This window comes from Agelaius phoeniceus, chromosome 4, assembly GCF_051311805.1.
Source record: "Agelaius phoeniceus isolate bAgePho1 chromosome 4, bAgePho1.hap1, whole genome shotgun sequence".
NCBI lineage: Eukaryota > Metazoa > Chordata > Aves > Passeriformes > Icteridae > Agelaius > Agelaius phoeniceus.
Genome location: NC_135268.1, coordinates 59,365,832 through 59,379,092, shown reverse-complemented (window position 1 = coordinate 59,379,092; position 13,261 = coordinate 59,365,832). Strand labels below are relative to the sequence as shown.

The following is a 13,261-nucleotide window of genomic DNA, read 5'->3' as shown; positions in this document are numbered from 1 at the left end:
TGTTAGAATATAGAAATGCCCTAGGATTTGCAGCATTTAAGGTGATAACAGGCAGAGGACATGTATGCTCCTGTCAGGAGCATCATCCAAGTGACAAGACTGCAAGGAACCCCTGCAGGCTGGAACCTGCTGAATTTCCCATCCTTGAAGCTGGATTTTCCCTTTAATCAGTTCCTGTTATGGTATCATTGTTGGAATAGCCTGGAGGAACACCCTATATAAAATATTGAATTGGAATGCAAACCCAGCAAAGGCACAAGTGAGGCGCAGCAGCAGCCAACAAGTGTTGAGCTGCCTTGCCCAAGGCAGCATCATAAAAAAACAAGGCAAAAGTGGAAAAGGGAGGGGAATTTATTATCCAGGTTCAGCTCTGTCTGCACAGGGAGCATGGCAGTGTGAAATGTGTCTTGTCTGAGCACAGTCTCCACTAGGGTTGGCCAGGTCCAGGTGAGGTGAGATCAGGTGGAAATACCCATTGGCCCCCTGGGGCAAGAGGAGGGTGGGGAACTCCTGGAAGCAGGAAGGCTGAGTCACTCAGTTCCATTCTCCTTTAAGCAGTCAAGCAGCTTTGGAGATCAGATACACAATCTGTCCTGTTGCCAAAGTGGTAAAGGAATAAAGGAGCTTGCAAAAGGATCGGAAACTCATTCAAATGAAATCGTGTATGAAAGTGGGCATAAAATACACTGCAGTAAATAGTCATGAATAAAACTTTGAAGGAGCTGTAATTTTACAATTTCTTAAGTAATGCCAGAGCTATTTTCTTGGCATTAGCAATGTCTTCCCACTTCCTAGTGAATACAAAGAAATATGTAACTTTTTCCAGATAAAACCATCATATGTTAGGAGATAACTATTGGAAAAATTCCAAATTTTCCTCTTCTCTTTTTAAAATAAAATTGATCTTTTGACTCTCCTAAGTTTGAGGAGAGTTTAAGAATTTACAGGAGTATGTGGGGGATGGGTCTATCTAAAAAGATCATGCATCATCTAGAAGAGAAATTCCCTGAAGCTCCATCTCTGAAGTTTAAGTGAGTTTCCTCTCTTCAAAAGCTCTATCTTTCTTCCCAAGTAAATATTCAAATTATAACACCCAGGGTTGTCTGGAAAACAAACTATATTGCAGAGAAAGTAATCTGATTTTTCACCAAGATACTCCTAATGACTTTAAAATACCTAGAAGTTAGCTGGATATCTTCAAGAACAAATCCATGCAGTTCTTTTGCAGAAAGGTCTAATCATGAGGCATGGGAGAAGGAAACCACAGGAACTCCAGACCTCTGTCTGGCAGCTGATCCAGCCTCTGATATTCTTCCCATGATTGTCAAGGTCATCCAGCCTTCCTGTACTTCGTTTCCCCAGGTGTGAAATAGGGATGATTTTTCCATAACTCACATTACCATAAGAAGGCTGAGACTGTAGGTTTTCAATGTGAGGACTTGGACCACGCACTCAGAATTCAAACCCAGTCATTATTCTCCTTCCCTGCAGTCCTGCCTGCCCTGCTAGAAAAGGTGTTGGAAAAGTCACTACCACCAAGTCCTTCAAACATGAAGTTCTGACAGGAGGACAACTGGTGCACCTGGGACAAAGAGTCAGAGAATTGAGCTCAGCTGTGAACTTTTTCATAACGAGCAGAAGTCCTAAGGTGAACAATACCAGGAAACGTTTTAATGATGTTAACTAGCTTGACTCCACAATCTCCAAAGTCATACTGATTTCAGTGACTCTCTAAATGCCCCAAAGAAAGACTCATATGCTGTCAAGTGATTGCCTTGTGGATGTTGGCTGAAAAAACACAAGGCTTGGTAGATGCAATGAGACCTTAGACCCTCTTAGCCACAGAGTTGGGATCAATACAATTATAGAACAGGCTGTAATGAAGTTGGACTCCAGATATATTTGCCTCAGACCCTGCTATTCTGAAATGCACCCTTCTGAAAAACACTCAAAACTACACTCTCATTGAGGAAAAAATTCCATACTGAGACAGTGTTGAGATGTTCACTCTCACTATAGCCCACATTCTGAGGAAAAAGGCTGCACAGAGATCTCCCTTTTCTGCTGGTGCTCCACACTGTCCTTGCACAACTGCATGAAGGTTTCACTGAAGGTGAAATGCACCCATGAGCTGCTGAGAATGAGCATGATGTTTTCCTCCTGCAAAGAGCTGCACGTGGAGATAAAAGTTAGCCCTGAATGGAATCAAGAAGATGAGGCAGAAGAAATGTAGAGCATCCCTGGGGAGGAACGTGCAACTCCGGCACGTGGCTCCAGGTGCTGACAGTCCTGCTCACGGAGATGGAGCTCACAGCTCTGGAATCCCTGGCTGGAATTTGCTCTGGGATATGTCAGTGGCCCAGTGTGCCTGGCTGGCTGGCAGCCACAGGGAGAGCAACCCAGAGCAGAGTGATCTGCTTCAGAAAACAAAGTCCTCACCTCAGTGCTCCCCAGAGTAACAGAAGCTAAGGGGAGGTAGGATTGGATGTTTTCCAAAATAGCTGGAGCAAGTAAGCCTCTTAAGTCAGGCCTGCCCAGTGCTCTGGCTATAACCTGGAACTAATAGAAAGGTGTCTGTATAACAGAGTAGACATTAATAATTAATTACTGTAGTGTATGATTGCTTGGGCCAAATAAAGCTCTAATACCTCCTCTGCATTTTTGACTTTCTAATCTCAATCATCTCCTCATGTGAAGGCACAAAGTGTCTAGCAGCTGCAATTTGCCTGCCCTTTCAGCATTTATGTATCTCCCTTAGTCATAAAGAGCTGGTAGCTGTTTTCACACCCTACTTGGCACCGAAATGGATGTGTCTTCCAGCCTCACAGGTATTAGTGTTGATGCCCCTTTTTACTGGAATTGTGCTCTGCTGTGGGTACCAGTCCAACCAAATTTATCCTGCATGGCCTGGTAACAGCCAGTGTTTCCACAGGGCATGCAGAGACTACAACTTTAGTAAGAAGAATCTTTTTTTCTGCCATTTTTACTTGGTAAATACATCTGAATCCTTCTCAAACACAGTTTGTCTGACTAATGGCAGCATCCCACATTCAACTCATAGCTACCCGTCTTAAAAATATTCTAGCAATGACATATTAACAGAAGGAAACAGGCTATATTTTCTCAAGAGACAGAAATACTAGTCTAATTTGCTAGACATTATCAGGGAAACTGTTTTTCATTAAATTTCAAGTTTCCTCAAGTGGATCACTAGCAGAAGACCATACATCTGTGCTCAGATCCACAAGAAAAGTGTAAGCTGTATTTAAGAAAAGTGTAAGTTGTGTTTTACAGTTCTTCCAGCTGAATTTTCAAAAATTAGCAAAGATCAGTTGTCATTATTTAGCTTTACATTTTCTAAAATCTTTGTTCTTGGAATTTTGTGAGGGGTTTTTATGTTGTGGGTTTTTGTTTGTGTTTTTTTAACACAGATGAAATTTAATGAACAGAAGAATATTAGTGTCCTCCATACAGAAAAATAAAAGAATGTGGAATTTCAAAAAATCCTGCAGGCAGTGTTGAATATGAGCTCTTTATTTGTTGAGTAAGGGATCCAGTCCTGGGCCTGTGTACAAACCTGTACAACTCATTCTAGCCCTGTGTCTGTGTTTACCTACCAGAAAGTTTGCACAATGTGTTTCAGACTGCAGGAAAAAAGAGGGAATTGGTGTTGTCAAAGCGTTTTGACATCCTTTGGTGGGATTAAAAACTGCAGATTTGCAGACTTATTGACAAATCAGAAAATTTTGTTGCCCTTCATTACTACAATGATGAAAATCTAATGATAATGTAGCTCACTATCAAAAGCTGAAGTCTGCAAAGCTGCAGAAGTATTTTTAAAACTACTTTATAAACAACACTTCACGTAGATATTGTGGAAGATTCTCCTTTGACTAAGATACATTTCACTTATAGAGAAACCTAGTAAAACACAGAGAGAGGAAATACTTTTAATGTATTTTGAAATTTATTTTTCTTAATAATTTTTAGGTCAAAAGCATGGTACATAACCAAGAAGTGCATGGCACTGAATTCATCACTTTGACTAGCACAGCTCAAAGAGGGCCAAGGGATGACTGATACACTTCTGCACAGAGTATGTAACATCCACTGGTAACACATCCATTGGGAAGCAATCTGTGGGCACATAGCATCTAGAACATCTTCAAATGTGTTAGTCTGTTGTGTATATACAAAATCAGAAAAATATATTCCTTCTTGCTTATATACACTATAAAACATGAGAATAAAATCTGGAATGGTTTGCAGTAACTTAAAAGAGACCAGGCTTTCATGATTCAGAGCTTTAGAAACACCTCCTCAGCATCGTTTGTCTTGGACCATTGTGATAAAAAAGTTGCAGAAGGAAAGCAAACCTTCTGGACAGTATTCCTCAGCCACCTTTTTCTGGTCAATGTAATCTACATCTTCCACACAGTCTTGAGGACTTTGTTCTAGCCTTTTTTCAGTCACAGAGGCATCTGCTGGAGTCTGAACAACTTCTTTTGTGTGAGGCATTGTGTTCTCTTTGGCAGGACCCTCTGCTGTTAGTAGGCTTGAGTGAGTCAACCTGAGGTGAGCACTTTGTGGGCCTCTCCTGCATAATTTAGATTTTAATACACTTTTGGGGTCTTGACAAATCTGCTTCTGCTTCTTTAGAGATCTGGAGACTTGTTTCCAGTAGGATTTCTGGTTTGCTGCATACTGTGCACAGCTGGAAGGGTCTCCAGAGAACTCACACCAGAACTCACTGTCCCCCTGCTTGCACTGCACGTGCACAGTAACAGCATTTGAGTCCATCACTGACCAGGTGCACTCAGCATTTTCCTTGGTTTCAAACTTGCCTTTAGGAGATGATTTTCCTCCTTTTGACTTCTGCCCCTTTTCGTTTCCTTGTTTAAATTCCTTTTGTTTTTTCCCACCATGCTCTATGCCTTGTCTTCCCTTTTTTCTCTCCTTCTGTCTCTCACAGTTGGCTAGGAGCATCTGGGAGACCAGCATCAACACACAAAGGAGTCCAAAGCTTCTGATCCTCATGGTCTCTGTCCTGCTTGGTATCTGCCTTCAAAAAGAAACAAAACAATAAAAAAACCTTTTCACTTAATGCTGTGTTACATTTGACAGTTGAAGTTTTTCAGACATGGCATCGTACTGCACTTTGGTACCTACTAAAGTGATGTTCTCAGCAAAATGATCTGTCCTTTCTGTGAATAATTCCTGGTCTAAATACCATTATGAATTACCCTTGTAAGAGGTTGTGGAGTAACTTTCAGTTACTTTGTTATCTATGCAATGAGGAACAGAAGAATCACTGCCAGGACACGTTACTGCCCAGTGACTGAGCTACCTTAATTAAAATCTTTCTGCAGTCAGAGAAGAAATTTGGACCTTGGATTTGTCAATCTCAGATGGAGATCTTAAATTATAACAATAAAGCAGTTGTTCCCACAATCTCCCATTTTGTAAAATGACTCATAAGCATTTTTGACTCCAACCTCTGGCTATTGTTCAAAAATATGCCAGACAGAAAGGAAACTGTTTGGTTCAAGTTGAGGAAAAGTATTTAATAGACATCCTGAAAATCCTTGTAATTCACTGGTTATGCCAGTATTTCAAATTTGCTCTGAAAAAAAAATGGTTGTCTCTGTTGGTAATGGTTGTCTTTCCAGACAGCAAAAACTATGAATGCATTCTTTTCCACCTTGACTGCTAGGTAAACAGAACTGCCTTTTTGATGTTGAAGATAACCTGCAGTGTACTGGGCTGTGTTTAAAGCCACTAAATTCCAGGGATAAATGTGCAACTTCAGTTCTGAAATGCAGCTAGTTAGCAAATTATTATCAAGGTGATCCCTGCATCTGCACAGAGCATGCTTATTTCTGTAGGTGGTTGCCTTTAAAAAGCTGCTTTCAGGATCAAAGAGGGGTTTAAACCTGGCATTTTGATGATTAAAACCCTAAATGTATTTTTTAGATGCTTCCATCATAGTTATCTCTGTAGGCAAGTTTTTGTGTTAGAAAGCAGAAATGAATGTGCAGCCAGGCTTATAAAGAATCTATTTCAACATTCAGTTATCTACAAATATCTAAATAACCTAAATACCTAAGTAATCTAAATTCATGTAATTGAAATTAGAAAGTAGAATACACAGGTAGCAGCTTCTATGAGCAGGCTGTACTTAGTCCTTACTAAACTGGCTCCATGCCTTGTACTATGCACAAATCTTCATTCCCTGAACCCCTCTTTAGGAAACCCCACGTGGCATTCACAGTTCTGTTGCAAGCACAGCAAACAGCAACATTAAAATGGATAAGGACTTCACAGTAACCTTCTGCTGCAAGGGGGACAGTGCAAAAGGAAGATAAGTGAAGGGCATACCTGGCAGAGGGCTGGGGACACCCAGACACAGCTCCTGGTGCAATTCCCTCCTCCAGAAGAGCCGGAGCTCCTGCAGGAGCAGCGCGGTGTTTATAAAGGCAGGGACACGCCTTCGGGGCTCCAGAAAGATTGGTACAACACAATAGGACACTTCAGGGCCCGTTCACCTACCTCCGACACACCTTCCTGGAAAAGTGCCAGTTCTCATTCCCAGCACAAAAAAAGTGCCTGGCTATGGGGGTGGCAAGGTGAGCTTGCGTAATTTGGGTGTTCCTTTAGCCAAGTTCTTCCCTGTCTTGAACAATGATAAGAACTTTATCAGATCATGAGCTTCTCTAAAATGTCTTTTACCAGCTATTGAGGGACGCATCCTGCAACGCCCTCAACATGTTGCACTATCATTGTGTTTAGCAGAATTTGAGAATGATAATGAAAACAATTCCACAAAGGATTTCAAAGTTACCTTTTGAACTTTTTGTTACCCTGTATCACAAAAAACAGTAGTGAAGAACTTCAAACACCCAAAATAAGGAACTATTTGAGTAGCAAGGAATACCAGTCCAAAGGAGGGCCACTCTCCTGTGAGTATAGGCTGAGGCAGGAGAGTCAGCCTGGACAAGAGAAGGCTCCAGTGAGATTTTCCAGCAGCCCTTCAGTGCCTAGAGGGGCTCTACAAGAGAGCCAGAGGGGGACTCTGCATAGAGCATGTAATAATAGGACAAGGGGTGATGGCTTTAAACTGAAGGAGATTAGGATTAGATAAAATAGGAGGAAGGAAGTTTTTCCATAAGAGTGGTAAGACACTGGATAGGTTAACCTGAGAGGTTGTAGACTTCCCATCCCTGGGAATGTTCAAGGCCAGGCTGGATGGGGCTCTGAGCAAACTGGTCTAGTGGAAGGTTCCCTGTCCATAGCAGGGGGTTGGAGCTAGATGGTATTTAAAGGTCCCTTCCAATCCAAACCATTCTAGGCTTCTCTGATTATATGACTGCATTTAGGACAGCATCCCTAAGTGCTGTCTTATTTATCAAGAGTTCTATTATCTTTATAGTGCAAGGATTCCATATCACCAGAGTTTCATACCTCCTCAATGTTTCTCACAGGCAGCTCCTCTAAGCACTGACTGTTCCTGGTCCTTGCAGCAGCCATCTGACTCTAGATCCCACCAATCCACTCTTTTATACCACTGTTCTTACTGGCTACAGGTGTGGCCTGTTATCATCCATCCTACTCCTAATCTTTAGTAATTGGTGCAGCTGCAACTCTTTAGGGGATAAGATTACATTCTGTACCACCTTCATTTATACCCATACTGTATCCCCCTACACATAAGCGTGAAACTCAGAAACAAATTCAAGCTCCTGCAGAATTAGTGACAGAGAGGTCTAAGGTTCAGCTGCACTGCAATGATCTATGTTCCCCCTTCCCTGCCAACTTTTGTGTGTGTAAAGGTGTGGGTTACATCATTGTGGCACCAGATTGAAAGAAAAAGCATTAGATAAATCTAAAGACACATTCAGAGCTGGGATAGGCATCACTCTTTGTAGCTTTGTTGCTTCAGGTGGTTTTACTGAAGAAATGCGAGGCATTTGTTGTACATGCTTGGGGAATATCAGAATAAAAGAAGGATGCAATAAGAGAGAAAAGCAGAAACTGGTGTAAGATATAGACAGGTATTCCTCTTTGGTTCTTTCCCATCCACTGTAAATGGAATGATATGGAGGGACAGAGCAAGGCTAGACATAGCCTGTAGGCAAGGCTTGCCTATGGGCAAGGCATTGTCTAGACTGGTTTGGCAATGAGGAGACTGTTAGCTTTCTTTTAAAACAATCACAAACAAAACTTAGGAAGACAAAGTGCCATTCTGCAACTTGTGCAGGACAAAAATGCAGAGAATGGGATGCATTTACTTGAAATCCCAAGGGTTTGATCTGCATATCAGGACTATCTCCCAAGATATGTCTGCTTTTTGATTGAGTTCAGCCATCAGATGTGCCCTGTGCACTTTTGATTGGCATGAGTATGTATGAAACTACTTGCAAGAGTCCACTAAATGTGAAAGATTTGTGGTTAACACTGGCAAGGGATGATGAATTAGAGGCAGGGATGACTCAGGGACCAGAAAATAAATAATAATGTGTAGTGGAATGGAATCAGAGAAGTAGGACAATGCAAGAGGCAAGTAAGGCAGAATTGTCATGCCCAGGAACCCTAAACTAGTACCACATAGTAGTCACAGTACCATCTGAAGCATTTAGTGTTTAGTGGGGTCCTCAAAGCTGTGCAGCTGCATTAGTGTAGCTGTGTGCTGTAGCTAATGAGCCTTCATTAGGGCTAATTACTCTGGGGACAACATAAAATCAAAGGGCCATGCTAACCTCCTGTTCTGGTACTAATTTAGGTACAGTTTTAACATGGCTGATTACTTGGGTAAACATACTATAAATTGAAATATTTTGACAGATGAGGGTATAGGTTCAGCTATGAGAGCTTTGAGCAAGTTGCTGTTTTGGCAAGGAACTGCCAAAGCCAAAAACCTCACCAAACCACCCTCCTACTGCAGCTGAACTGTGTGCTCAGACAGGTAAGAGAGGAAGGTTACAAGAAGGTATTGAAGAACCATGGGAAATGTGACCAAGCACTGATTTACAGGAGGGAGCTATGGGTTCCTGTTCCAGCTCTGTCACACACTTTCTCAGAGATGTTCACTAGGAGATGCCAGATATTCTTTACCTGAAAGGAAATTTTCTTGTGGATGTTGTTGCAACAATTTTTTTGTCTGCATTTACAAAATGCCATTTATTGGTGAAACTAGCCACAAGGTATTGAAAATATTTAAGCACTCCACCATTTATCACTTTCAAAATTCCCCGTTTTGATGGCTTTGACAAGCAAAATAAGTTTCAATGTCAGTGTTAGTTCAGCTGCTCCATTGTCAATAGGACATATCAGCCAACTTCACAAAAATGGGGAGGACAAGGAGAGAAAAGGCTGCAAAAGTGAAAATCTGCTTTGTGCTCCTTTGGTTCTCCCTCCCCGAGGCTGTGGCAAGCTGGACATGTCAGCTCTTCCTGTCTGTAGGGTGCAGAAGCCTCTGTAGAGTTCTGCAGGCAGGTGTTTGCTGGCATGGGCAGCGACATCTTTGGGACAATCTGTCTTGAGCCAGCTGGAGCTCTTGCCTGACCTGCTTAGATGATTTCAAAATCTCAGTAAACCAAGATTTACATATTTAGGTGCATAAAAACCAGCCTCAGCCTATGGAGGTTGGTCTGGACATCAGGGAGTTTCATTGCTATGCCCTCAGAATATCTTTTTGGTTTGTTTGGTTATTATTAGATATGAACTGCTGTTTTATGGATGTCTCCTGCCTACCTGGGCATATAGTACATATTCATCCTGTACCTCAGAAATCCTTCTGGGAGCTGTGCTATCAGGTGACCAGAACAGTCACTTCCTTCAATTTTCATCTTTAAAAGAAAGTACAGAAAATTAAAGTATGAGCTCAATTTCAATAAGCATCAATAAGTATGATGCTTAATTAGTACCTAATTGCCAACAAAAAAGTTGATGCAAAAACCTGTTTATAATATCATTTCCAAAAAAGCATTTTTTCCTTTCTGTCATGCACATTTTGAAATACACCTTAGTTGTGCCCTTTGATGAGCTGAAATGCTGTTTGCTTGTAAACTGCATGCACAGATTTGCCCCAGAACAAACAGTGCAGACAATTCATCAAAACACAATTTGATCTATGCAACAAATGGCAAACCTGAACAGCTAATTTGGCAAGGTAAAACTTATGGAGAGCTGTTTAGTTATTAAAATAAAAAGGCATAGGAAAAAATTGGCAACACTAGCAAATAAATGTAGTCATTGAGAATTACAAACATAGATAGCCAAATCCCAATGTAAATTCTGTATGGAAAATCTCAGACCAGAGATACTCCTGTGCCTTTTGTCTCAAACTTCAGACAGGTAATTAGCATCTTTAGTTTTTCATCAGAACTGTTACAATTAAATCAATAATTAAATTCTGCTGTTTAATCAAAGAGAAGAAGAGCTTTTATGCTTATTCCTAGCTATGATTCATTGGTGGGGAAGAAGCATAGTATTTTCTCAGTTAGTTCTTATTGCTGCTTAAATCTTATTCACATATATTTTTTTAATATAGGAAATTATTATCATTTATACTATTAGTTCCAGTGGTGCCTTATTTGCAAACTGCAGTTTCTTGTGGTGTTGTCTCTGTGACATCAAGAGGCTCCTGTCCATCCATAGCTTTTTCCTCACAGAATAAAAACTAAGTTTTATATACAAACAGTAAAACTTTAATTTAATTTGTGAATAGTAAATGGTAGATTGAACTCCTTTGACCACCTAAAAATAAGGTTCCCTAGAATATCAGCCACTTGTCAGTCATAAGTGTGGCAACAAGATGCTTTTCTCTGTGCAAATGCTCAGGCAGAGTGAATTGAAACAGACCCAGCCTCAGTGATGTGAAGAGCTTCTTACATTTCATATTAAGGTCCATCAGTACTGTCCTGCAGCATTCAAGCAATTTGAGGTGCATAGGCACACACATCACCAACATGGAATTCTTGCTGTAATTCAAAGCAAGCAGCCAGTTCTGGTGCTGTTCACTGACCAAATACCAGGAGGCCCAGGCTGTAGGGGCCATCATTTCTCTGGGAACACCTGCTGAAGGACCAAGGGTGTTCATGAACAGAAGTGGCAGCCCCAGCTCTGCCTCCCAGTGCAGTCACCTTTGCAGGGACTGTGGGCTGTTCTCTGGCACAGCATTCCCATCCCTGGGTAAACAAGCTTCAGGCAAGGAACTGGAACTCGATTTCCTGCTTGATTGTGTGAGTTGAGGATTAACAAAAGGCAGTAAGCTAACAGCCCTGAGTGCTGCAGCCCTTTTACACAGCAATAAAATACTTGTCTCACAGGCAGTGACACCTTCACCAGCTCTTCTGCATCTCCCTGCCTGTGCCCAACACTTCAGAAAATTATTCCATAGCCTACTGGCCTTTCTCTGGAAGTGGCTGTTTAATTTAAAATGTAGTGATGGTTTCAGTGCCCTGAACTCTGCTAATTCATTATTCTACACGGAGGCACAGTTATTTGAAAGTGGAAGCAAACTCATCAATTAACAATTTTCAGTTACTTCTGACCTGGGATTAAATTCATATTAGTTGAATAAATATGAAGAAAGGCATCATTGAAATGCCTCTCTTCATTGAGACTTTAACAGTATCCAATTATTTCACAAGCTGGCCAAAATTGACAGTTGAATTTGGCAGAACAGCACCCAAATGAAAACTAATATCATGAAACCCTAATAAAAAGAAACAAACACTAGTTAATTCAAACAAGTATTAACTGTAAGTTAATCAAAGAACAACAGAAATCAAATGACTGCTTTACATTTTAAGCTAATTAAAAAAGAGCAATTTACAAGATTAAATAGTAAGGTTATTTTATAGCAAACGCCAGTTCATGAAGACGTTCACATTTACATTTAAGAACTAAATTCCTCAAACATTAGTCAATTGAGCGAAAGCTGCTGCTTCCTATAGTGGTTTATCTCTATGTGAAACTAGCAGCTTAATAATTTTTTCCATCATTTTTAGGTCTAAGTATTACTGTTTACCTTCTTCATCTATGAAGTCAGTAGCTTTACTTGTGGTGTTTCTCTATTTCCGTGATGCATTATCCTGGCAGCATTCTGATGAAAAGGTCCTGACATTCATTTACCACCAAGGTGCTGCCCAGCAGAGCCCTCCTGGCTCCCAGCTCCTGTGTGGCAGCCAGCAGTGGCTGATCTGTCACTGAGCTGCTCTCTGCCACGGGCAGCTGGAGCAGGCAGAGCTCACTCCCAGAGCTGCAGAGCACTGCTCTGTCTCTGTAGGCAAGGACAGCAGGGTTTCCACTAAAACACAACTGGTTTTGACTAATTCAAGCAGATCCAACCCTTGATGGAGCGTGGTCATTAGGAATGTTCCCGAAATAGTGAGGAAATTCCTCCTGTTTAATGAGATAATACTGAGAAAAACCTTGCATAATTAACAGAAGACCCAAAATTTTGATGCTAAATGGAGTTTACAAAGGGTTTTGTCTTGGCAGCAGGAGGCCTTCTGAATTCAAACAAGGGAAATTTGAGATGTCTTCTCTCCCTTAATTTTATTGTGGAAGTATGTCAGACCGACCTTAAAGAAAGTTTGCCTTGACGTTGAAACAATTCAAAGAGGTATAAATATTTGCCATTAAATAAACATGATTATCCTCTTCTATACAGGACCTTAAATGCTGATGCCATGATAAGAATGATTGTTGGTATACAAGACACAAGAGTTGGTGGTAAATATATCCAAATCTAAGCAGACCCTAAGAATTTGATTGTTTCTGGTAATGCTGCAGGATCACCAAATAAGAGATGGTATTTGATAGATAAAAACCTCACAGCTGTTTCTTCTTCTTCTGCAGGATTTATCTTTCACAGAATACAGGGGATACATTTTATACAGAAAGAAAAAAATCTCAGAATAAAAAAAACATGAAATAAAGGGCTATTAGACTGAAATGTGTTTCATAGTGATCTTTCCAATATCCTGAAGAACTTATCCTCAAAACCTGAATTTGCATATTTTCATTTACTTTTGGCTCTAATACAAGTTAATCACTTCTCTACCTTAAGCAGAGCTGAAGATACTGCAGGAATAGTCATTTCAAAGTCCTGTGGATTTATTTGAGCAGGCTGGCTGCTAGATACAATAGCACAGATTCATGATATTCAGGACAGGCTCGAGTTGGTTTGGCAGTCAGGGAAAAAGCTATTGACTGATTGCTGTCTTGGTCTGCTAAGAGTTCCACAGCTTAGAGC

At 40.8% G+C, this 13,261-nt stretch overlaps 1 protein-coding gene across 1 annotated transcript; it reads right to left on the bottom strand.

Annotated features, from left to right (window-relative positions):
- Positions 1-4,320: 4,320 nt before the first annotated feature.
- FGFBP1 (fibroblast growth factor binding protein 1) lies at positions 4,321-5,211 on the bottom strand. Its single transcript, XM_054633892.2, has one exon. The coding sequence runs from the start codon at positions 5,035-5,037 to the stop codon at positions 4,321-4,323; it is 717 nt and encodes a 238-aa protein (XP_054489867.2). The 5' UTR covers positions 5,038-5,211.
- Between the last annotated feature and the right edge of the window lie 8,050 nt (positions 5,212-13,261).

Coding starts and splice junctions, on each gene's coding strand:
- FGFBP1 (XM_054633892.2), bottom strand. CDS start 5,037: ATGAGGATCAGAAGCTTTGGACTCCTTTGTGTGTTGATGCTGGTCTCC.